Source organism: Plutella xylostella, chromosome 15 (genome assembly GCF_932276165.1).
Source record: "Plutella xylostella chromosome 15, ilPluXylo3.1, whole genome shotgun sequence".
In the NCBI taxonomy this organism is placed as follows: Eukaryota; Metazoa; Arthropoda; class Insecta; order Lepidoptera; family Plutellidae; genus Plutella; species Plutella xylostella.
Window position 1 is genome coordinate 9,667,827 of NC_063995.1, and position 26,651 is coordinate 9,694,477.

General features: G+C 37.6%; 2 protein-coding genes across 4 annotated transcripts in view; both read left to right on the forward strand.

The window, feature by feature from the left end:
- The first annotated feature begins 1,989 nt into the window (after window positions 1–1,989).
- Window positions 1,990–8,187, forward strand: LOC105384251 (UDP-glucuronic acid decarboxylase 1). 3 transcript variants are annotated; one of them, XM_048626023.1, is made up of 9 exons: window positions 1,990–2,189; window positions 2,572–2,897; window positions 3,038–3,217; window positions 3,795–3,900; window positions 4,154–4,267; window positions 5,809–5,996; window positions 6,689–6,821; window positions 7,425–7,561; window positions 7,955–8,187. In XM_048626023.1, exons 1-9 carry the CDS (start codon window positions 2,129–2,131, stop codon window positions 8,072–8,074), a joined length of 1,365 nt encoding a protein of 454 aa, XP_048481980.1. In that variant the 5' UTR covers window positions 1,990–2,128; the 3' UTR covers window positions 8,075–8,187. The 3 variants fall into 3 exon arrangements, with proteins under 3 accessions (XP_048481980.1, XP_048481982.1, XP_048481981.1); XM_048626025.1 differs by having other exon boundaries at window positions 2,022–2,170; XM_048626024.1 differs by lacking the exon at window positions 1,990–2,189 and adding an exon at window positions 2,257–2,392.
- A 2,594-nt stretch (window positions 8,188–10,781) lies between these two features.
- The window catches only part of LOC105391726 (ATP-binding cassette sub-family C member 4), a 58,108-nt gene continuing 42,238 nt past the window's right edge, over window positions 10,782–26,651 (forward strand). Inside the window, exons 1-8 of the mRNA XM_048626087.1 lie at window positions 10,782–11,134; window positions 11,379–11,464; window positions 12,143–12,228; window positions 14,968–15,124; window positions 19,740–19,947; window positions 21,904–22,126; window positions 22,579–22,735; window positions 24,740–24,942. Coding sequence (XP_048482044.1) covers window positions 11,388–11,464; window positions 12,143–12,228; window positions 14,968–15,124; window positions 19,740–19,947; window positions 21,904–22,126; window positions 22,579–22,735; window positions 24,740–24,942 — 1,111 coding nt within the window. The 5' untranslated portion in view covers window positions 10,782–11,134; window positions 11,379–11,387. The remainder of the gene's footprint in view (window positions 11,135–11,378; window positions 11,465–12,142; window positions 12,229–14,967; window positions 15,125–19,739; window positions 19,948–21,903; window positions 22,127–22,578; window positions 22,736–24,739; window positions 24,943–26,651) is intronic.

The window sequence follows — 26,651 nt, forward strand, 5'->3', positions numbered from 1 at the left end:
GTGGACAGACGCCAAAGTTCATCCCTAGACGCGACGGCCCCTACAAGATTAAGGAAGCGGTGAGTCCTACCACGTACTTGTTGGAACGTATTACCGATGGGGAAGTCCTGGGAAAATACCACGTTTCTCAGCTTACGCCATTTGTCGGTCGCATCCAAGCACCAGTCCAAGAGAAACGCAAGCGAGGTAGGCCGCGTAAAGTAGTAGCTAACCCGAACGCGGAGTCGCATCATTCGGATTAGAGGGGGAGTCTGTAACGCGCGCCTCCCTCAAAACAATAACACGCCGCATTCTGTGCCGCGACGACCACAGATGCTAATTATAATATTTTTGACAACTCCACTTTCCCGCCCGCTCTTGGTCTATGGTTTTTTTTCCACTCACTCTCTGTCAACTTTTGAGAAAATCCTGATTGTTATTTGTAAACTTCTTTCGCCGTGAACTTTAGAATAAAAGGCTGTATAAAGTTAAAACATCTTTTATACTATTTTTTTATTTATTATTTATTATATGATTATTTTCTATATACCGTGTTAACAACATTATAATGACGACACCAAATGACGCTAATTTTTTTAAACATTTAGTTTAATATATATTCAAATTATTTACGTTTTAGTTAGATTACCAGTCTAAGAATGTTAATTCTGATACGCTGTTAAATGTTCTTCAATATTGCAGAAGGCGTCATTAACCTAGTATTTTTTGTTTAAGAGTAATTTGGTGGTATAAAATACATTTATCATAACATAAAATGTTTAGAACCTCTGAAAATGGGGCTATTGCGCCGCAATAGAGGCAATAACCCCATCAGCCCAGAGGCATTTACCCCAAAAAAAAGCTAAACTTACAAATTTTTGCATATTGTGTCGGAATCTTACGTTATTTCAATAAAATAATCAAAACAATATGCAGAGCAACAAAACAATAACAGTATTTACAGTTAGGAAACATAGATTCTTTTAAATAAACACACATTTGGAAGGATTAAAAAAAACGTGTCATGAAACCGGAGGTGGCCGAAATAGGTGAAAAAATTAAAATGGCAGATTATTTAAGAAAATTGTTCCGGATACGACATCTATTGGTCAGTGGTAAAAGTTTGAGTTCCAAAGATAGATAGCAGATGACTCCAGTAGTTCTAAAATATGTGGTTCGGAAGATAAATGAATTCGAGGCATTAGCCCCGTAGGCGACTTGGCCCCGGTTGACCTTATAGGCATTTAATTTATTTACTAAAATACGAATACCTACCTACCAGTGATATAGCTAATGTGATAGAAAATTCACATATGTATGTAACATAGCCAGCACCTATACATTAACTAGGTAATTAATACCCGTGTATACACTGCACGTATGTGAAGCACGTACTTCAAGCGCCTGGGGCTGACCATGGAGCAACTTGTTGTGGATACGCTACATAAAAACGCCTACACTGGGCTAGAAGAGGCTCCAGTTTTCATTCAGTCCTTTGAGAATAAAAATCAATTTTAAGAAATCGAAAATTTCCCTTCGTATGATGCAGCTGACGAACCTTTAGAGGGGCAGCTGTTCGACCATGACCAGAAGACTGGAATCGCATACGGCGGTATGGCAACACGTGAGGGTTGGGGAGGTATGCTACGGGTATAGGGCCTAATAAGATGTATCCCTCGATCCATGATCACCAGATCCGTGTAATCTCTCGGAACTGGGAGGGCCTGCTTCCACCGAGCAGCTTCGTGTGAGACTGTAGAACAGAAGTTGCTCAGAATTACCCCCTGCATGACTCCGTTTCGGATTACATAACCACGTTATTGTGCACAAGTTCTAAACCGGTAATATTGTTTTTTTGTGTCAATATTACTCTGTGGTTACAAAATTACGCCCGGCGAGCAGTGAGTGTGTAGAACTAGCGTAAACACAAACGTCTTATTCAAACGTCATACAAATGTCATCACAGCATTGTGTCAATGACAATTTGACATTGACAACTTGAATTGAAATTGAAATGTCAAAAATTTGTGTTCCGTTGCTGTTGCTGGTTGCCTTTTCCTCCTTTCTGGCAAAATTTAATTAATATTGCCGAAACCGAAGAGAGTGTAAAGAAATGTGAGCACAAAGCTTGTGAATTTAAATTTCAGAAATGATAAGACTATCCCTAAAAGTCATAAAAACACTGAGCATAGTAAGTTTTTGGATTTTATGTAAGTATCTTTCACATTCGCCGATGTATTCTAATAAATTTGATATGTGGTTATTAATGAATCACTATGCGGTTATCTAATAGTCGAATAATCATTTCCTACTTCATTAAATATCTATAAAGATAGTATGTAGTGTTAACAACGTTAATGATGTTTGTGTGTAAAATCTGTAGTCTGTATACATAGTACAATGTATTTATATAGTAAGTATAGTTAAATATTTACTTTGCTGTAGTAAAATAAAATCTAAAGTATTCCTGAATAAATTCATAACACAGTCCTAATATTATCAGTACAATATAATATTTACATGGTACTGAGTTAAAAATGTGTTTCCCAAAAACTCAAATACTTCTAAAAGAAATATTATTGTTTGTTACAGTTCTTTTTATAGTCTTTGTATTATCAAAGGGTAAATCTCATGAAGGTAAAGCAGTTGCAAAGCCTCTACACCAAAGCCAAGTTTTAAATACAAATGTAAGGGAATTTCCACCAGAGCCAAAGATTGACTTGCCACATTTAAAAGTACAAAGTAAAATAATGGAGTCAAGCAATAATGACATCACTCAAGAGCTGCTACGGGAGGTGAAAGAGGCTAAGGATAAAATTGAGAAATTGCAGAAACAAATTGCTATATTAGAAGGAAGAGTGCCACAAAAGTTTCCTGAAGTTAAATATCTTGGATACAAAGATCGAAAGAGAATATTAGTAAGTATTATAGGTATTTTATACTATACTGTACAAAAAGCCTTCCAAAATAATGACAAATCCTTACTATAAACTCTTAATTCTTATGTATCAGTGTTAATTTTCTATGCACAAATTTACTGACAATTAATTTTTTTCAGGTGACTGGTGGTGCAGGCTTTGTTGGTTCACATCTTGTGGACATCCTCATGACACAGGGACATGAAGTAATTGTCGTAGACAACTTCTTCACAGGACGCAAGCGGAATGTTGAACACTGGTTCGGCCATCGCAACTTTGAACTGATCCACCATGACATTGTCAACCCTCTGTATGTGGAGGTATAGTCCTATGTTCTATGTAAATATTTAGTTTATAGTGTCTACAATATTATTTTTAAAATATTATTTGTGAATGGTTAACTCAGGGTCCACGTTTGTATTTTTCCCTGTATCTGATCTCCGTGTTGTAGCCCTGTCATGTATGATTCATCATGATACATGCAGAGGCTATGATACAGATGTACAGGGAAATTAACAAATTTAGACCCTGACTAAGAACTGCAAAGGGTGGGCCTGGGTGTGCACTACAACTAGATGCATGGAATGTTACAGATTTGATGTTAATAAAAACAGCACATAATACATTATTATACCATTAGGACTACAATATATCGTAATAAAAAAAACAATATTATCGAAAGAGAATATTAGTAAGTATTATAGGTATTTTATACTATACTGTACAAAAAGCCTTCCAAAATAATGACAAATCCTTACTATAAACTCTTAATTCTTATGTATCAGGCCTGGGTGTGCACTACAACTAGATGCATGGAATGTTACAGATTTGATGTTAATAAAAACATCACATATTGTTCAAGCAAGACATGATAAATTAAGGACCTTAATTTTTCAGGCAGACGAAATTTACCACCTAGCCAGCCCAGCTAGCCCACCTCATTATATGGAGAACCCGGTGAAGACAATTAAAACTAATACCTTAGGTACAATCAATATGTTAGGTAAGTGCCATTGTATCAGTATAAAATGTCCTATTGTAGCTTCATCTTTATTACCTATGCTTTCAAATCTTTCAATATGATAATTATCTTTTCATTTTTCATAGTTTGAAAACCCCTTTCATACTAATATCTATATCAATTGTTTTTTTATTACGATATATTGTAGTCCTAATGGTATAATAATGTATTATGTGCTTAATTAAATTCAGTAGTATCCTGTAATATAAATAACCGTACCATACTTTTCTCACAGGTTTAGCTAGAAGAGTAGGTGCAAAGATACTAATAGCGAGTACATCCGAAGTGTATGGTGACCCCATGGTGCACCCTCAGCCAGAGTCTTACTGGGGTCACGTGAACCCGATTGGTAAGGTTTTACTGCAATTTGTGTTTGATTCTCTGATATAATATCAAGTTTACAATCAATAACAAGTTAATAAAGAAGGAGGATAGTAGAAGCCTAGCCTAGTAGTACTTTTAAGTAGAAGCTAACAGTATTAAGGATGTACCTATGTTCGATATCTAAAACTTTATCATGTAGGTACATACATTTGAATTTGGGGCAATATATTAAAACTAGTTTCCGGTTGAAAGGTTGTTACTTATCATTATCATAGTAATTGACTATTTAATGTGAATTAGTGTACTTAGTTATTCTGATGCTTTAAAAACCAAACAATGATAGTTATTTGGTTGAATGTTATGCTGTATGCACGAAGTGCACACTTAGTTAAGTCGTTTAACATATTTTTGTGTTTAACACTTATGACCTTCATGTTAATCCCAGTCACTGAAAGAGCGACGGTTAGTGTTGCCCAAATGCAAGAACAAGACGAGACTTAGCCAGTCTTGGTCTTGGTCTTGCGCCAATACACCTGGTCTTGGTCTTGGTCTTGGTCTTGCGCCAATACACCTGGTCTTGGTCTTGGTCTTGCGCTCCCAGTCTTGGTCTTGGTCTTGGTCTTGCAGCAAGAGTCTTGCAAGTCTTGCAATTACCTATTAGTCTATTACTATTTATTAAAGTTTACTTTTTGATTTTAATAGATATTTTTTTATTCGCTATGTTTATGGTATTAGTCGTAATGCGCATAGGTCCAGTTTTTCATTTTCTTTGATACAGTTTTTTGCATCTCATAGAAGTCTTGCAAGTCTTGCAATTACCTATTAGTCTATTACTATTTATTAAAGTTTACTTTTTGATTTTAATAGATATTTTTTTATTCGCTATGTTTATGGTATTAGTCGTAATGCGCATAGGTCCAGTTTTTCATTTTCTTTGATACAGTTTTTTGCATCTCATAGAATTCCTAAGCGTACTTATCTATACACCGAACTGTTACACCTAACTACTCAGTGAAATAGCGCTCTGCAAGACGCAAGAGTCTTGCAGGCTATGTCTTGTTCTTGCTCAAGTCTTGCACGGTCAGTCTTGGTCTTGGTCTTGCTAAAAATACGCGGTCTTGTTCTTGGTCTTGGTCTTGCAAAAACGCAAGAACAAGACCAAGACTGCAAGACCAAGACTGAATTTGGGCAACACTAGCGACGGTGCACTGTAAATAAATTCCAAAGAATTCATAATGCGATACATTTACAGACTTACGTCATCAAACTCTAAGCAACAATACCATAATTATTAATCAACGATACCAAAACTGTGGAATGTGCTTCCACTTAAATAACCAGCTATACCGAGGTTCAAACATCTCAAGAACATATAATTAGTGTGTCTTCATAACACAACGATTCCCTAACATTTTTATTTCCCAAATATGCTGGTTATTAGTCGAAAGGGGGTGACGGAAAGAATGACCCTGTGAGTCTTCCCCTTTTCGGCTTGTACCATTATACCTACCACATCCTGTATACAACTGCCCAAAAATATCACCATATCCTCTTCCCCCATTCCAGGGCCCCGCGCGTGCTACGACGAAGGCAAGCGAGTGGCTGAGACCCTGGCCTATTCCTACGCTAAACAAGAGAAGGTGTCGGTGCGGGTGGCGCGCATCTTCAACACGTACGGGCCGCGCATGCTGGCGTCCGACGGGAGGGTCGTCAGCAACTTCGTCATGCAGGCGCTGCAGAACCTCACCATTACTGTGAGTTGGGTTCTTTTGTAAAGGCCGATTCACGCACTGTTTAGTGCGAGTGTTTAGTAGACTTAGACATACATTGCTGGGCTTGTTGTATACAATATAGTATTTGCAAAACTTTTGAATCTGCCATACATACTCAGCAATGTACGCCTACTCGTAGACTACTCGCACTCGCACTAAACAGTGTGTGAAATAAGTTTTTGATCTAGGCGTATCCTTGCTTTAGGGCGTCGTTGAGTGTTGATCACCCAATCTCTCAAGAGATTTCATGTGCCAGTGCCACACCGTACGCGTCTTCCGGACAGCTGTGAATTCGTCTGAGTCCTTGCTGGTATGACTGTCTAGATCTAGCTAACTGACAAAGTCGATGTCAAACGAGTCCAGTTGCGTAGGGCTAGATGAAGGCCTCTTCCGATGAGCCTTCCCTCCTCCCGAAGTCATCCAACTACCAACCACTACCAGCCACCTGCCTAATACCCCAGTTAGTAAAGCTGAACATTCTCAACCACCCAATCACAATCTCAACATTCTAAATCCACCCCCCACGCACCTAACATTACAAGCAACATGAAAAGATGGCTCATTTCTTGCCTCCGTTCTTCGTAGTTTGTAAAAAATAACTTTCATCAGAAATTTTTATATTTAAGTATACGATGAATAAAAAACATTTGACTTTGACTACATTTTCTCCTCAGATCTATGGCAACGGCAAGCAGACGCGGTCGTTCTGCTACGTGTCGGACCTCGTGGACGGGCTGCTCTCCCTGATGGCGTCTAATTACACGCTGCCCGTCAATATTGGGAACCCCGTCGAGCATACTATAGAAGGTCAGTAGTTGTTTATACACTCATGGGCAATGTAAAAGATCCACTCATTAAATAACGACACCAAACAACCCCAATTTTCTCAAACATTTAATTTTAGTTGGTAATATTATGATGCTCTGTTAAATGTACTTCAATGTTTCTGAAGCGTTATTAAGCTAGCCTTTTCTATTTAGGAGTAATTTGGTGTTTATCTCAGTGGCACATTTTCATTGCCCGTGAGTGTAATACCTATGTATTTTATATGCCAAAAATATATAAAATGATAAATAATGTCTTCTTCTCTTTCTAATTTTGATGGTTTTAAAGTCTGAAGACAAACATTGGAATTCGGTTACGATTCTTTCAAACTATAAAAGTCTAACCGTTCAAACTTGTAGTTCGCTACTTGTACTTGATTATAAAGTTACAATAACATCCACCCGATAACGACATTCCAGGAATAAAAACAATACTTACTTACCTAAATTCTTAGCATTATTGAAAACTACATATTTATTACTTACGTCATATTTTCCTGCACCGTTTATTGTTTTTGTATCAAACCAACCAATATCTTCTATCTACCAACCCATTTAATAAAAAAAAAACAATAACTTATTTCAGAATTCGCGATAATAATAAAGAATCTAGTCCCGGGCTGCCGCAGCCTGGTGGAGTCTGGGGCGGCCGTGGAGGACGACCCGCAGCGCCGCCGCCCCGACATCACCGTGGCAGAGACCAACCTGCACTGGTCGCCCAAGGTAACCACTCAGTAACCAAGTTAATCTGACCTCTTCGTCGCGGAGACTAACCTGCACTGGTCGCCCAAGGTAACTACTATCAGCAACCACTGGGTAACCAAGTTAATCTGACCTCTTCGTTGCGGAGGCTGTACCCACTCAGTAACCAAAGGCGGAGGTCACTGTCGCAGGTACCAACTTGCACTGGGTACCCAAGGTAACCACTCAGTAACCAAATTACTCTGACATCACCTTGGCCGAGAACAACCTGCACTGTTCTCCTAACCCACCCCCACCACCATCACCATCAGCACGTTGCAGTTATCATAACCTATGAAAGTTTTCGTTTTATCCCATACGGTGGCGCCTCTAGCGGGAACTTTTATATTGAAATTTATAATTTTCTGTTTTCAGATTTCCCTACAAGATGGCCTTCAAAGGACTATAGAATATTTCCGAGAAGAATTATCCAGACATACATTTTCTCATGATCAAACGTATATGAATGTAATAAAAAGTCCACCAAAAACATGATCTAATAAACAGTTAACCTGCACAAATGTGATACCTAGTAAGTTATTAAAAGTATGTAAATTTTATTTTATGTTTAAAATACAATGATGTGTCATTAAATTTCATACACTGTTTTTACGTTGTAATTTTATTGATACCTTGGGACTGGGTCCAGTTTACCTTTCATTCTAATCAATAAAACAAAGTAGGTATAATAAGATTACTAACAGTATGGGCTTTGTTTGATATTACGTATTCTTGCATACACATAGTGGCGCCTCTCGGCCTCATCGGGATACACTAAAACAATATGCCTACCTATTTAATGTATATTATTACTTATAGCCTGTTGACAAATCAGTAGCTTGTACAAAATTCTGGGATTTCCTGAGCACACCCCATGGAAGTAATATAAGTACTTATTACTTCCATGGCACAACCTTATAGTCCAGTCAAGGAATGAGGTGTAGAGTGCGTGAGCAGGTAATTAAGCGATTCCTTCAGAAACTTGTTCAGGGGGCTTAGGTTTACTCAGTTTTTGTTCCCCCCCTCCCCCCTGGTGATATTTGGGAAATACCGCTTTTTGACAAAAAATTAATACACGTGATGTCTAACGAGACCCCCCGCCCCCCTCGTGATGTTTCGTGAGGTTTTCCGTACTCCTCCCCCCCCTTTTGAGCCTCACGTGATTAGTGGACGGCCCCCTAGGTGATGAGCGGGGGGAAGGAGGAGGGGATAAAGGTACGAATTTTTGGTTTTTAGCTTATAGTTATCTCGAAAACGGTGCATCGGAGAGAAATATTTTCAACTAATGAAATGGAGCTCTTAAAATTATCTAAAACTTTTATATCATATGTTTTTTTTCTAATTCCTAACCGTTTTCGGGCTATTACCCTCGGAAAAAGTTGAAATTTACAAGAAAAATTCATTCATGTCAAAACATTCATAAACTTTGCATCATATTGTCTAAACAAGTTGGTCTAAACTGGTCTGAACCTACAACAACTTTTTCCGAGGGTATTTTATATTGGTAAAATGAAAGGAAGTAAGTATAGTGCCACAAACTTATCTGTTCCGGTGAGAGCGAACTAAATTGATCCATATCTCATAACTTACCGATGAATTACACATTTATATAGATTAGATGGGTTTATTAAAACCGCAAGGGTGAATTACCATTACAGGCTAACTTAAAATCTTATAGAATCAATAAATATTTGACGTTTACGTCAGCTCTCACCGGAACAGATAAGTTTGTGGCACTATACTCATTACCTCCATGATAAAATGTAATCCAATCCCACAAAATGCTATAAAAACCAATGACAGATCGTTAAAAGGGTAAGAAACGAAGTGAAACTTTGGCAGCACAATCGAGTGTACGCGAAACCTTCTGGTTAGAGAAGTACAGTTTATTTGCCAGGCTGTACAAATTTCCGAAAGATCTGTCGCTACAAGAACTTTATACCCCATTTACACTCTCGCACGAGTGGCGAGGCGAGCGACAAGGCGAGGGGCGAGGCGCGAGTGTGAACAGACGCTCGCGGCTCGCCTCCTCGCTCGCCTCGCCACTCGCGGCGCTCGCGTCCGGAGCGGTTTTTGGGGCACGAGTCAAAGGAGCTCGCGTCGAGCTCGCGTCGCACGCGAGCGGGTGTTTACACTCTCGCGTCCGCTTCATTCTGGCTTCTAAATCGTGCCGCGCAGGTTGTGTTCGTCGTCGTATAATTATAACGTAGTGTTTTTTCTTCAGTTGTATAATGGATTGGTCGCAAGACGAAACATTTAATTTCATATAAGTAAATATTTCAATAAAATAATAATAATAAAAAACATCAAAACACTAAAACGTAAGAAATAAAAGCAGTACTTACTGCTTAGATATATTAGTACTGTCACATAGAATAGGTCTAAACCATGTCTAAACCTTAAATTATTTCTTACGTTTTAGTGGTTTTTTGAAGCCTTTTTTTTTATCATTATTTTATTTTATTACTTATTTATACTTAGTTTATTTGCAATAATTGACAATCAAAATTAAGAAGCAAATGATACCTATAAGTCCTACTAGTCAGTAGTAAACACGAAGTAGTTGCTATATACCTACCGTTGAGGAGTTCCCTTGACTACCTTCCGTTTCCATCATCAGATCAGCTCAAGGTCACCATCATATTTTTTTTATGTTAAAATATAGGTAAGTACCTATGTACTTTCTAAAATTCATTAACTATAATCGGTTAATAGGTTCCCAAAATGGAAATTCATAGCCTGTTTTTAACCCTTTACCCACCCTTGGAGGTGGAATCAAAATTTGAAAAAAATGGGACCACATAGGATCTTAACCCAATACATAAAAAAAAGAATTTTCAAAATCGGTCCATAAACGGCGAAGTAATCGGTGATCATACATAAATTCTTTATTGTTGCGGCTAAAACTTCGACGTCCTCCATCGTTGCTAGCTCAAAGACAACTGAACTCTGCACGAGAGTGTAAACACCCACTCGCGTCACACGCGAGTGGGTGTTTACATTCGCGCCTCCGCACGAGTGACGAGGCGAGCGAGGAGGCGAGGGCCGAGGCGAGAGTGTAAATGGGGTATTAGAAACTCAAATATTTCACAATCGCTAAATCGGAGTAGGCCACTATACTAATGAACGGGCCTGCTTGTCTATGACTGCTACGATCTGTCACTGTCATTATGACTTTTTGTCTATGGTAGGTTGTGGTAATTTTTTTGACACTTGCCTTTTTGTTCACCTTTCGCGAGTGCAGTGGGAGACTGTGTTATTTTTCGTCGGTATAATTTACGGTCTATTAAAATTATTTGACCGGCAACTGATTAATTTATTTGTGTTCAATCTCTGTACTTAATATTCGTTTTGTGTTCTATTAATGATCTCACGTAATTAACCCCTATAGTTTGTTTCCACCAGTGTATTGTGTGTGTTTCGTGATATTTTTCAAAATAAGCGGGTACTTTTTAAAATAAATAGTGTGGTATCTATTAAATCATATTTGCTGTTTTACTAAATATGGTGAAATTGTGAGTAGTTTGGCAGTTCTGATGCTACAAGTTTTAATTGGTAAGTAAACTTTTAATATACATACTTTCAAATTCCCTTTTTCTGACCCACAAGCAACAGTTGGTTGTTGGGTTTTTAATTGGAATTTTAGCCATATATTAGTGTAAGTACATAAAAGACCATTTTAAATGGATCTCATTAATAATTATTCTGCATCTACCCTCAACATCATATAAAACATATTTCTTTGAAGTGCAAGGCATGAGGAAATGCACCATATTAAAGCATAATAATTATTCCTCAGGTTCAAAGTATGGAGTCAGGGAAGGCTAAAGGCCGCCCCCCTCATCCAAGGGCCAAAGCTAACCCTTTCTCTGCACTTACTTTTGCGTAAGTATATTTTTTTAAATTATTTATGTTCTAAATTATTTATTGTAACTAGGTATTTTTGCTTGCAACTTGCTTTGCCTCTTAAGAGTACCTTTTGGCATGCTCCATCATCCAGAATATTTCCTCCTACAAGACATACCACCCCTGTGGTTGCTATGTTGCCATGGAAAAGGACAAATAAACAAACTTTCATGGCTGTACATGTACAGTGCCACAAACTTATCTGTTCCGGTGACAGCTCACGTAAATGTGTAATATTTCTTCATTCTATAAGATTTTAAGTTTGCCAGTAGTGGTAATTCGCTCTTGTGGTTTCAATAAACCCATCTAATCTATATCAATATATAATTCATTAGTAAATAATGAGATATGGATCAATTTAGTTCTCTCTCACCGGAACAGATAAGTTTGTCGCACTGTACAATGTACAGCGTATCCCGTAAATTAATGTCAAGCCTACAGAACTGAACTATTAAGTTCTGAAGCAGCTACACTCATGCAGATTTTAGTTATAATTATTTATTAGTAAGTATGGCATGAAAATTTACTTAGGTATGTCAATAATTCCATGTGGTCTAGAATACCTAGTTATTAATTGTATCAAAGTATATTCAAATAACTTCTAACACACGATACTATGCCTTTTACTGTTACTTGAATTGGAAATTTAATCAACAGGTGGACATTACCAATCTTCTGGAGTGGATTGAAACATGAATTGGAGGAAAATGATCTCTACGAGCCCCTGGAGGAACATGCTTCAGGTACGGACCATCAGTAATTTAATCATTCTTCAGAGACAGATACATATGTATACGGACATGTTAAACACTTTTTATGTCTATACCTACATGGCCATAAAATACTTTGTTCTTGATGGTCTTCCCCCTCTGTAGAAAGATAATTATGTACTTAATGAGACATCTACCAGCTACTTGCCTTAGGTCTATCAGGGTCGAGGGTATATGCATATTGTGTAGAAATTTGGTAAGGAAGCATTTAGGACAGTGATCAATTGATATTATAAGCATGGAGCAGGTAAAATCGCTGCAAACAAGTAATTGAAATTCTATAAGGCAAAAACAAACAAAAGTAGGTTAGGAGTTAGGTAGTCCTTTGCTGACCTTTGTTTGCCGAAAGAACAACTCGACTACTCAATTAAAACCAGATAAAATCGAACTGCACGGTAATATTATATTTCTAGGAATCACTGCCAGTCGGTTAGTAATGGCATTGGATTACGTAAATATCGAAAATATACGAAGTAACTAACTACGTTTCTTTAATTTTTCTTTGAAGTTTCTTAATGAAACCGATACCAATATCTACCTATGTACCTATAGTATATTTTCATAACATGCCTGATTCAACATAGGTCTTATTCTTTTGAATATCCAATGTTATTATGCTAAATTACCGGTCGATAAAAGTGTAGATTCCACTGCGTCCGGGAGGCCACCACACCTCTGCGACCCCTATTTGCACTCCGCATAAGATGTAGGCCTTGGCCTTCACATCATTTACTTGCCGTACATATGTAATACATGTGGTTGCTATGTACATAATACATACAGCACAATGTACCCACCTGTCTCTGGTTATGTCATATGTTTGGATTTCATTCAGGTTTGATGGCGAACCGGATGGAACCCTAGGTTTACGAGTGACTGCACCTGCAGACAAAAAACCTTGTCTTATGTAAGGTTTCTAGGTTTTATAATTTAGTATTCTGTTTTAGAGATAAAAATCTCAGTATCGAAACTTGTTAATTTTAATTAGGGATGCCCGATTTTGTGGTAAATCGATTCACAGCAATGCAATTCACCGATTTTTTTAATCGATACAATGGAATCGGCTCATCTGTCATATCGAATCGCATGCGGAGAAGATCGAATGAAAAAATCGTCGATACCATGAAGATAAAGGATTAAATTTGGTGCAAGTGGTGTTGCTTGTTCACTGTGTGTCGCAATGGCAACGTGAGCATCGATCTAACATTCCTGTCGTTGCCTAAAGAATATTAGAATGTCTTGCAATTACAGGGTACCTACGTGAATTGTTCTACAATAGCTACCTTATACCCTGTAGGTACTTTTATGCAGGTTATCTAGGTAGCACAGACCTAAAGTACTAGGCTACTTAGGTGTGTTTCAACCATAGACTTAGTATATACTGGCGAGTATATACTAAATCTATGGTTTCAACTGCGCGCTGTGTGCTAAGCAAAGTTATTACCTGTTGAGGTTAGCCAGGCCATCTCATTGCTATGGCGCAATGCAATATGCCATTATATACCTACCTCGAGACTAGATTTGTACCATTAAAATAATACATTAGTTTCTCGTACTGCATTTGAAATGTACTCTGCAATTTTCATGTTTCTACACAACCTATAATCGCTTCCCTTCAATATTTCGATTGATTTCGAAACCAATGATTCGTGGACGTGAATTTAATAAAATAAGTACAGCAAATGTATAATTATTATATTTTTCTATAAGAAGTACCTACACAGAAATGATTTAAAACCCAAAACTTTATAAGTACTTAAACAAAACAACTACAAAACTTTACAAATCTACACACTAACTTCTAAAAATAGCTTGTGGCTACTAAAAGGTTCTATTTTGGTGCTAAATTTACCCATGTCTCATCTGAAATGTGCACTGGAGTTTTCCACGTTTCTATTTCGGTGCTCGCCTGTAAATATGGACGTTGTGTTCATTCACCCCGCCATTGATCCTGCGTGGAAACATACTCGGACCCGGCACCCGAGGCTTGTTAGTAAACAGACACGAGACACTTCGTGTAAAAGAAATGTGAACGGGTTCAATTTGAGGATCCGTTCTTGGGGAAAGAAAGCATTATAAGGAAACATGAAATAAGTAGCTGTACTATAAGTAGGAACTTCATTATTGTATGTTATGTTGGTCTAGCCCAGCACAGCAGAGTCCACAGTTCATGGAAAGGGTCTAAGCTAAGGAAGAAACCAAATAATTAGACAAAAAAATCATGCACTTAGTCCCATTTACGAGCTAAGTGCAGGGGATCCCCACAAATAAATTATTTCAAGACCTTTTATGATCAATAAGTATAAATTATTTCGCCTAGAAGTTCTAGCTCACCTTTACCTCTGATATTAATCGCGCTATACGGACTTTACTCCTTGTCGCCAACTCGCGCGACTAATAGGTATTAAACAATGTCTCTCCTATCCTAATGCATTTTTTTAGTAACAGTGACGATTTACTTGAAAGCCTATAAAAAAATTCTAGCTTGTGGATCAGCGCGGTGGCAAATATTCCTAGCTTAGAAAGGAAGTTTACAACTCGGTACTGCACAAAGGTTCCATTCGGGAAAGCTAGGTACACTTAAATCCCCGCATTGAATATCAAGCTGGTCACCCTCACCAAAAGTTTCCTCTTGCGAATCCATTATTCAGCCTACTAAACCCCTCAACCGCTCAGTTCCACTGGCTCCTACTTAACCCCTCGTCTGTTCAGGTCCGCTGGGCGACAAGTTCGCGCGGCTCTGGGACGAGGAGGTGGCGCGCGCGGGGGACAAGCGCACGCCCAGCTTGCTGCGGGTCATCTTGAGGGCGTACGCAGGCAAGTGTCTGCTGTACGGCTTCGTGCTGCTGTTCATGGAGTGCGGTATCCGGTGAGTGGGAGTATTATGTTCTTTAATCTTTATCTTTGATATGGGATATAGTCTAATGAACGTTCTACCGAAATGGACCAGGAGGGGCTATTCACTAAAACTAAGGTCCGACCGAAACTATAGTTTTCCGGCCGTAACCGAAACCGGATAATGACATGTTCGGACCTTAATTAAAACGATATTTCTGAACGTGGAGGTACATAGTCTCTGCCTACCTCTCTGGGACAGGACAGGCGTGACCATATGTATGTGTTATGTACATGTATATTTTCTGATCGCTGCTACATTATAGACTCTTTCGCTTGTTGCGTACAAATGGAATTACAGATATCCGAAACATCATAATATATTTCCTCAAGCAGGAGCAGCACCCCCTTACCGCAAACCGCATCCAGTGTGGCGAATATTAACTGGATGCTTTTAAGGAAGGTTTTTCCGTGAAACACTTTAAAGCGAAACAAAGCTTGCGGGAACAGCTAGGTTATACAATTTGGTTTAGGGGTTAAAAATAGCATCAATACACGCTCTTACAAATGTTGGCCTTGAAATCTAGCTCTACAGAAGATAACCGTATTTAATTATAGATTTTCAGTTTACGTCGACGACTGTAATCTACTAACAGTATTGATCGGCAAAATGTTACTGTGGTATGGTTCCATTCTATTGTAATGTGGAAGGAAATGAAACTGTTAAGCGGCCGTTTCATAGAATCGCTGGTCTTGTTGGTCTCTTGTGTCGGCCGAGTCGTTTGTCGTAGGTACAATTGACTGTAATTGGGTCTACAAATATGCGTCATGTTAGCTCGTGTTCGCTTCCGAGACTTATTGTTATGATGATATAAGTCTTGTAGCGGTAACCAGAAGAGAACCGTGTAGGTGCTCCATGATAATTTTTACACGAGGATGAAACAATTGTCTCATGAAATAGGTATTTTTGGGAGTGTTAATGCATAATGTGATCCTGCTAGAAGAATCAAATTGAGAGAACTGACTAAACTGAGTGTGAAAATAGTCTATAATGTCAAATGAGAGGTTTTATAGGTTTTAATTCGACTAGGAATTAAAAAAAACTGATAATTATATTAGTTTTTGATACTCTTCTGTCTAATCAATGAAATAACCACTTTAGATAATCGAAAAACTTCATAAAATCACGCAAGGCTTCGTTAAAATACGAAAAGCCTGCCTACAAGGACAATCGATTGTTGGCATCAACAAGAGCTAGGCAACCTAGGTCATCGACCGAGACACCAAGGAAGCTTAGAGTAGGTCAGGTACTCTCTCAGTTCGAAGTTAAGTAAGTTCTAAAACCTGTTTTATGTTCACGTGGTTTGTTTGGTACTCATATATCATCCATGGAATATTAAAAGCGTCTAGACGAGAACGAAATGTATGAATTTGTATTACAAGATTATATTAGCATAATAAAATGATCGATTTCATTTGCAAATTGATGTAAACTTGTAAAGCTTTAAATTAAACTTATGTAAGATTATAAAATGAGTCATACTGCCGGTTTAACAAACGAAGTTATAGAAAACTTAAGTATATTATTAGAAAAAACATTTTCGTTGAGTGGTTGATTTAATTTATAAAAAAAAATGTTTTTAATATTTAATAATATAGTATCAGATAAAAAATTGTAAACCTGATTTTTTATTAAGTATTACATATTAAATTTATTAATTGTATTGTTTTGGCGACTTACCTACAATATCCAAGTCCCACCGATCATTATTATTTATAACTTCCACGCTATAGCAGTAGCACCCATTGAAAAAAAATTACAAACTAATATTTCACTTTTGGCCTATCATTTTTGTACCACCAACCGAGAATGAGTTTTTGACTAATTAATTTAGGCACAGAAAAGGCGTCTAGAGTCTAGACTCGGTATTGACACAGACGAATAGGTCGTTAACTGCATCTAATAGCTAGAATAAAATAATTATTATAATAATATGCAAATTAGTAAAAAAACATGCCATACACGAACCGAAGTAAAAAAAAAACTTGTAAAAATAGACTTTATTCTGCATTGATAAGGTCGATGATGATATTTAATGAACGTTGCGCAAGAGTTGAATAAACTTGTCAATGCGTCCTTTGGTGTCTTAGGCCAAGATAAACTCCGGACTATTATTATTAATTAGTCAAGCAAGTTTAACGATAAAAAGTTATCGCAAAAATGTTCAGGTAATAAGTTTTGCTCACTGCATTTTTTTTTCTCAGTAATATTAAAAGACGACGTTCTCAGTATCTCAGGGGGTCACTCTCTATAAATAAACGAACAAGAATGATAGAGCTGTGGGTGGTTACCGCTGCTCGATGCTTAGAAAAAACTAAAATGCAGAGAGAGTTGTAGAGAGTGACCCTCCTGGTCATCATCATCAATCGTAAGCTACTGGACGAAAGGCCATTCGAAAGGAGCTATATCCTAACCTTATTCTCTCCTCTCCTCCTTGCTCACTGAGGCACTGCCTAGTTGCCTACACAATTAAAATTCGGAACTGTCGAACTATTCTTATTAATTGATCGTTTACTTAATATTGATGATATTTATATGACTATTTAATCAGCAGCGGCGCGTGCTACTGATAAGATATAAATAAGACTTTGCATACGACATGAATACATAATATTAAGGAGATAATAAGGTCAAATCTGAATCCTTTATAAAGATCGAAATAACATACTCTTGTAATTCTTCGTAATGGCTTTAATTTTTTTACAGGGCACGAAGTCATTAGTCGCATTTCCCCCATCATTGTTTGCACAAGTTAATGACAAAACAAACAATTTTATGTTGTTCATCATTTCATGACCCTCAGCTGATGGCTTAACAAACAATTATTATTCCATACACTTCCACCGGCCCTACATCCCGAGCATCATCGCAGCTAACTCCTTTTTTTCCATTGTAAAAGCCTATACATAAGTATTTGAACTACCTATGTACTTACCTCAATATCATTTATGCATTATTGTAAATATGCTAAGCATTGTAAGCGAGACATGTGTTCTACCGTGTAATGTTACTTATTACAACCTAATCTAAATTCAATAAGCCTGATCTAAGATCTAAGGCAGATTAAAAGTAACCAGCAAACAAACCTATTTCGTTCCTTTACCCCTCCCCTCCCTGACTCCTCTTCCCCCCTCCAGGATCCAGCAGCCGCTGATGCTGGGAGCCTTCATCAGGTTCCATGAGCAGAAACGACACGCAATGACGCACGAGAAACTTGTACTATTGCAAGACAGAATTGAAACGTTGAACCAACGACGGTCGAACGATTCGAAGAAGTACCTATTATGCCTTTTTTGATTTTGTTGGACCTTAGGCGTTAGGTAGTTAGTATTAGCCCAGCAGTAGCCTTGTAGTGAGATACAAATTCAGCCCTTATTTTTGTTGTTGTATGTTTTCATTTGTTTAGTTGTCAATTTCGTTGGCAAGACTTTGTAGTGTAGTGTTTGGTTGTTCGGTGCGATTGTGTAAAACTAGACCACGTGAGGACTTATTGGCATACTAATATCATGATATGACAAAACAAGCAAGATACATGATCCTATGGTCGTTCCATATTTTTTCTAATGATAGAAGCCAGACGTTTTTGAACTAAGATTTACAGCATGTGTTCCGGTGAAGGAAAGGTAAGTAAATAAACTTAATGAAAATTTCAGTTGCTAGGTGAAAAACCATAAAAAAATACTCGCTTAGGCAACGAACCATCCTGAAACCATTGACTTACACACATCGATTTCAACATTGCCCCATCAAATTTGCATGCGACCGAAAGCGGTAGTGACCTTGTCCCCAACAGAAGCTAGAAACAATTAAAACTACAGTAATTCGATGTTACATAATCGCGCCGTTCGTTTAATCCGCGTAGTTTTAACGTAAACCGTAACCTAGTTATTTAATAATTTGCCAAAACATATTACAAACTGCTACACTACCAACATGGTATACAAATAAATATTTTGTAAAATTTTACTGTTACACCATCTAAACATTTTCGTATTTATGTTCACAATGGTATAAACAAGTTAACACATCGACTATAATTATCACAAATTGCTAGTATCGTACGAGGGAAAAATTATAATATGCATTTGCTGGATATAATGTCACTACTTATTCCGATTGGATGCGTACAAATGGAATTTAAATTATACGTTTAGGTACATGTAAATAAACGTAAGTACACTTTCAAGTAAATTACGACTGCATGTACTTAATGTCTACATAGATTGCATTCGGATAAAATATTATTTATTTGTTACAGGAATCCATAACATGTTAATACCTACTAGAGTTATTACCTACTAGTTCGGGTAGTCTTGTAGACACACAATTTAGTATCCGTATTCAATAAATCCGGAGACATACCGATACCTACTGTGAATTGGGAAATGAGACAGGCGTTTACAGCAAACAAACTTATCAGATCCTCTATCAATAAATCAATACTTTGATTAACACACATCAGCTCTCACCGCTAGGATATTATCGAACTAAACTGCCAAAAAACAAAATGGGAACGTTCTCCTCTAATTCCAGTCTAACTTGCCAAAAATTTAAAATTGGAACGTTCTAACTTTTTCTTTTATTCCAGCGTGGCCCAGCCAGTGTTCCTGGGCATGCTGGTGGAGTACTACTCTCCGGACCAGAAGTCTGTGACTCGCGAGGAGGCGTACTGGTACGCGGGCGCGGTGGTGCTGTGTTCAGCGCTGAACGTCTTCGTCATACACCCGTACATGATGGCCATACTGCATATGGGCATGAAGTTCAGGGTCGCTTGCTGCTCGCTCATTTATAGAAAGGTTTGTGTTATTGATGTGCTTCTTATTGTCGAGTAGATGATAATCACTAGCTATAGCTTAGGATTTGGCCAGTCAAATAAGCGTCTGTTGGTCATTGCTGTTATAGAAGTTATTTTCTATCTATAAAATAGGTAATCTATACAGGGTGGAAATTATATAATAGACATTCCTAACCTCCTGAAGTATCGGTGAACTTCCCGAAGGTAGGTCAAAGGGCCCTAAAACCAGAAATACATCTGCTACGCGTCTTTTGTAATTGATATAACCATAATTTATTTAGTGTAGGCCGGTTTTGCAGTAATTCGTAATGTTAAAATGCTAATCATGTGTTTTAGTTCATTAACATACAGTATGTCATATGCACACTCACGTACTACTTCGCATTACATATATGTATTTAAGCAACCAGACACGTAGCTTGCCATGGACTGTTACCTCTCCATTCAACTATATTGCAGTCATTCAGTTGATAGTTGTTGAAACAATAATGAGAAATGATGTGTGGTCTAGCTCTATGAGTATAATAGAATTGTAAAGAAAATTGGTTTGTGTGTCATCAACTCATCACATTACATTTATAAATACCTAATTTATGGGAGGATAACCAGTGACAACTTGAAGTTAAATTATTTATGCTGCTAATTCTAAGCTGCTATACCTAATTCAAGCAAAAAAGTTCACAAATAGTTGGGCCCTGTGACTCTTCTTCGTTTCTATTTTTATGAACTACAATAGAATGTGTGATAACACTGTTAGTATGTACATAAATGCTTCCACAGTCCTAAGTTCAATATGGCATAGTCATTCAATGCAATGATAGATCGATACATTTAAAGGACAAAGTTCAGTATCATTCTTTTGTTTTAACGCGATTGTTGAAGATCAAATCATACAAAGAGTAGGTAGGTACTACTATTCTCTAGTAAAACAGTTCTGGTAAAACAGAAATAATAACACGGTTTTTTCGGGGAAATCCTTTGTCCACCACTTCCTGCTAATATCTTAAATGTTTGTTGTTTGCAATATCAATATTACCCAACAAGTAAACACCAGAAACATCTGAACAATGACTCATTCATAAACGTCATTCTGTTTTACGTCACACAACATCATAAACAATTTTTAGTTGTAAAGTATCGACTGAAAAAATATTACATACTCGTATAATAAGCTGTGCTGTATTTTATCTTTGAGTGGCATGGGGTTCTTATCTTGATTGATAAACCGTATAGGGTAAAAAGTAGCACATACTTCATGTCTATACGTGAAGCCTTTATAACCAAACAATTCGTACAATCTTCATCACAAGGGATCTGATGTAAATAAATCACGTTTCATTTATCACAGTTGAGATATTCATGATCATGAATAATAATTGATAAATGGATGCACTCAGTCGTTTATGTATTGATTATTTATTGGAGCTTACAGGATTGAGTTTCATTACTTTGATCTGGTCTATGTTTATTAGAATTATGAATGTATAAACATAAACTGTCAACATATCTACGATCAGGATGGACTATCTACTTTTCTACCACCATTAGGTACCAAAAGGAAACATTTTACGGTTAAAACTATCATATTTTTCATGAATCTATTGCTTCCTAGTGCCATCACCTCTTACTACCCCTTCGGGGATTACTAACAACTATTGCATCCAAAATCGTCTGCATCCTTTATAAACACCATGATCCTAACTTAATATTATAATATTATAAATGCGAAAGTAACTGTGTCTGCCTGTCTGTCTGTTACTCTTTCATGCCAAAACTACTGAACGGATTTGAATGAAATTTGGTATACATATGGTCTAGAGTCTAGACCCTGAGAAAGAACATAGGTTACCTTTTATCCCGGAATTCCCACGGGAAAACTTTTAAAGGCGAAGTGAAGCTCGCGGGATCCGCTACAAGTAGGTACACAATAAATCTAACGAACCCCTCCCAATTCCAGTCGCTCCGGCTTTCCAAAACCGCTCTCGGGGAGACCACGGTCGGCCAAGTCGTCAACTTACTGTCCAACGACGTGAACCGCTTCGACGTGTCCATAATCTTCCTGCACTACCTGTGGATCGGTCCGCTGGCCACGGTTGTCATCACGTACCTCATGTGGCAGGAGATACGCTGGGCGGCGGTCGTGGGGGTGGCGTTTATGCTGGCGTTTATACCGTTGCAAGGTTAGTAAGCTGTTTAAGCCATGGGGGGAAGGTGGGTTGTAAGATTGAAAGTAAGCTTTGTGTCTGTGAAAACGTGTACGAAACGGATGAATGGGTGGATTGCTTTCTTTGATCATATCAAAGAAATGCATTGTTAATTACAAATTGCTGTTAAACATGCTATATATCTGGAGATAGCGAGCATTCCAGCTAAGGCTGAGTCATCAGCATAATTGTGGGCGTAACTAGCTAGTAGTTAAAGAAACTAAGTATATGTCGCAAAAACTGATTGCCTCGACAGATTTACTCCCCAAATAACCATTAAAAATGTATTCATCACCCATGCCTTGAAAATACCTAAGAACCGGCCGCTCTTCTAATCCTTGGGCAACGATACCAACTCCTAGTAAACAAGAATTATTAGGCGGTTTTCATCCCTTTACAATGTACCAACACCTAATCCCCCTTCGCAGCATACCTCGGCCGCCGCACCTCAGTGCTCCGGCTGAAGACAGCCCTGCGGACCGACGAGCGAGTGCGTCTGATGAACGAGATCCTGTCCGGCATCCAGGTCATCAAGATGTACACATGGGAGAAACCCTTCGCGGATTTGGTGGCTAAGGCTAGAAAGTGAGTAGTCTTCTTCTTCTTAGCGTGACAAAAACTTTAGCTGGCCAAGAGTTACTTTTGTTAAAGGTTGAGACAGAAAGAATAGTGTTCGTTGCTGACTGCCAACCGTACGGTTGATACGTCACTCAGGGAGGCTATATGGCTATACTATATTTATTTGTGTAGAAGATTTGCTGCCTTACTCTCACCGACAAATTAGCAATCCACAATGCTTAAGTAGCATCGCTTAAATCCTCATTCTCCTATGGCTGATACATAAAGAGTTTATTTGGGACCACATAAAATAACAAATGGTTTGATGAGTTCTGGTATACAGTTCATGAAGTTTCCGAATAAAGTTTTTCGTGTTGGGTATAACTATCGTGGCAAATGCACCAATAAATATTAATAAGTACGAGGGCGGGTCAATAAGTCCGTGACTTTTATAATTTCCCGCCACTTAACTGAAAGAACAACACTGCTCCTGTCAACAAGCATCTGTCAGTAGACATCTGTCAAAATTTGCACAAGTTACGTCACTTGGTTTGTGTTTTACACCCGTTCTTAGCAACAACCGCGTGATTTAAAAACATAATGGAAAAAACTGAATTTCGTGTGCTCACTAAGCATGATTTTTTTACGGAAAAAAACCATCACTGAAACCAAGGCTAAGCTTGATAAAGATTATGGGGACTCTGCACCATCAATATCTATGGTTAAAAGTGGTTTACTGAATTCCGTTGTGGCCGTACAAGTACGGAAGATGCCGGTCCATGGCACCCAGTTGAGGTCTCTACACCTGAAATGATTGAAAAAATTCACGACATGGTGTTGGCCGATCGGAGATTGAAAGTGAAAGGGATAGTGGAAGCCACAGGGATATCACGTGGCTCACTGGTTTCAATTTTGAATGATCACTTGGGTATGAAAAAGCTTTCCGCAAGATGGCTGCCGCGTTTGCTCACAAACGCAATCGAATGACAACTTCGCAGAGGAGTGTTTGGCGTTGTTAAACCAAAATTCGGACGAGTTTTTGCGCCGTTTTGTATCCGTGGATGAAACGTGGATCCACCACAACACACCAGAGACCAAAAATCAGTCTAAACGGTGGGTTTCTCGGGGTGAATCGGCGCCAAAGAAGGCCAAGGTGGGTATTTTGATGATGAAAATAAATAAAAAAAATATCCAAAAACCAGTATTTTGTTCAAAAAGTCACGGACTTATTGACCCGCCCTCGTAGGTACCTACCTAATATGGAAGCTAACTTTTCAGCATTTAATGAGTTTAACTAGTCTCATTATGTATTACATATTCTTAAAATAAGTTGAATGCCGCGAAAATTATCACTGTATAATTAAGTACTAGCTTCTACTAAATTGAAAATGCGAACTATTTTATCAACAACATTACAATAACATTAATGTTATTAAATTCATTGACATTATTATTTCTTTGTCCGCACAAATTATCAAAGCGTATATTACCACACTCAATATTACTCATGTTATGCGTCTAGTACCTACAGATAGCCATTGTGCAATGTTTATAAAATTCGTAAAAGATAAACTCATTTGTTTATGTTTGTTAAATTAAAAGAGTCGCCATTTGCCTAGATAAACGTTTTGTAGTAATGTAAACATGTTGCTATGCGTTTTGTAAAGTAGATTAGTCATCAGTAATCATTACAATAGAATAGAAACTCATCAGAAAAGATTCGGTTATGATTCATTCTTCCGCTATTTGAAATAAATACCAAAGATCCTTTTAAAGAAACGTTTATTTTAATTATGAAAAAACACAGATGTTACAAAACCAGCCAGCCAGATGTTACAGTACCATCGAAACTTTTCATCCAAAAAGTTTTTCACCATGCAACCTCTTTGCAGGCACGAAATCCAGGAGATCCGCGGTGTCCTGACCTCCTTCATAATGGAACTTATGAAAAAAAATAACACGTCACAAAACCAGCCAGTATCATCCAAACTTTTCCTCCAAAAAGTTTTTCACCTTGCAACCTCTTTGCAGGCACGAAATCAAGGAGATCCGAGCGACTTCCTACATCCGAGGAGTCCTGACCTCCTTCATAATGTTCACGACCCGGATCTGCCTGTTCTTCTCGATCCTGGCGTTTGTTCTGGAGTACAACGTGATCAGCGCCAAGCAGGTGTTCGTGGTCACCAGCTTCTACAACATTCTGAGGCAGACCATGACTGTTTTCTTCCCGCAAGGTTGGTAATACATTTTGTACAATTAAATTTTTCCGCGGATTTTGTATTGAAAGAAAGTAAGTAATTTACAAAAAATTCAACATTAAAATAACTCTTGTGTTATACGGTGTTTATGGATTTACTTTTAAAGATTCATCTAAATACATTCATACTTTTATGCGGTAAAGAAAAACGCACACACAAACATACGTACAACTTTTGCTTTTATAAAGTTAGCTTGATTATTTTAAAGTGTGTGTTTCCGAAGCTGCATCTGTGGTCTTCCTAGTGAAATTTTGCTTTAATGTCTTGAGGACCTGGGTTAGATTTCCGGATGGCCCTCAAAATTTGGATTCTAAATTATGGTTCAAGTTTAATTAAATTTAGTCGGTCCTGCATAAGCATGCTATACAACGTGACCTATATTTGTTATATAGCCATGAACGGAGTTAACATCTGTGTTTGAACAAATGTTATGTGGTCGAGAGCCAGATTCCGTTAAACTAGGACTTTTGTTAACATTTTGTATACAACTAAAAAGTTAAAGATTCTTTGGCAAATATAACGTTTCATTTAAAATTAAATCGCTACTATTAGGTACAGAAGGGAAACTTAAGTAATAGGTTACGAATTTACTTGCATGCTAGGCGTGCGTAGGGTAGGGTAAATAAATTTAACCTAGAAAACACGGAACTCAAAAATACTGTACAAAGTTTACAAAAAGAGAATAATATGTACAAAAAGGTTACCAACAGTCTCAAAAATGACCTAGTCACGCCGAAGAAAAAGCGCGAGAAATCAACTTCGACAAAAAAAACCCCCAAGTTACAGTCACTTCCGTCCGACATAAGTGCAAATGAAAATGTAGTAGAAGCCTGTAACTCAACTTCAATCTCTACATCTGTTCAAGTTCACGCCACAGGCTCTAAATATGAACCGAACATATCGAAACCTACTGACAGTATTAAAACTAAGTCGAAACCAAATAAAATTGTAATCATAAGCACGAATAAAAATAATAAAATAATGGAAATAGCGGAAGAAACTTATCCTAATAAGTATAAGTTAAGTCACCTTCTCTATCCTAACATTGGAACCAAAGGTCTTCTTCAAAAGCTGGAGCAAAATGATATTAAAAGCCTGACGCTTCATGACATGTGTATCATCCTACTTGGAGAAGAGGACTTTACGACCACACAAAACTACTTCGATTTGGTTTTACATATAAGACACGTCACACAATCTATCGAGAACACGAACATACTGATATGTCTCCCAACTTATAAATATGGAGAACATAAAATGATGTATAACTGGAGAATTGAAACTTTTAATAATTTAATGTATTTTGATGTGTTATCAAACAAACATGTATTTCTTATGGACCCTAATGCAAACTTATCATATAATATTGACATGTATAACAAATATTCTGGACAAATAAATGACATGGGAATGCGTGTAGTCTTTAAAGATATATTGCAAGCAACCGATGACATTTACTATAAATTAAACAATCTTGACACTGGTAATGAACCGACTAAACCACTGTATAATAATGATAATGATCTTTTTCGTATATAAACAAGTCAATATACTCCACCAAAATATCGATGGACTCATTGGAAAATTGGATGAGTTATCTATACATATTGACGAATTATCTAATAGCGGTAAACAGTTGGATGTCATTTGTATAACGGAACATAATATGATTGAAGATGACTACA

Bases quoted from the DNA above. Each gene is read 5' to 3' on its own strand.
- LOC105384251 (XM_048626023.1), top strand. From the start codon at position 2,129: ATGATAAGACTATCCCTAAAAGTCATAAAAACACTGAGCATAGTAAGT. The intron at 3,901-4,153 runs GTAAGTGCCATT...CTTTTCTCACAG, and splicing joins AGGTACAATCAATATGTTAG to GTTTAGCTAGAAGAGTAGGT. The intron at 5,997-6,688 runs GTGAGTTGGGTT...TTTTCTCCTCAG, and splicing joins TGCAGAACCTCACCATTACT to ATCTATGGCAACGGCAAGCA.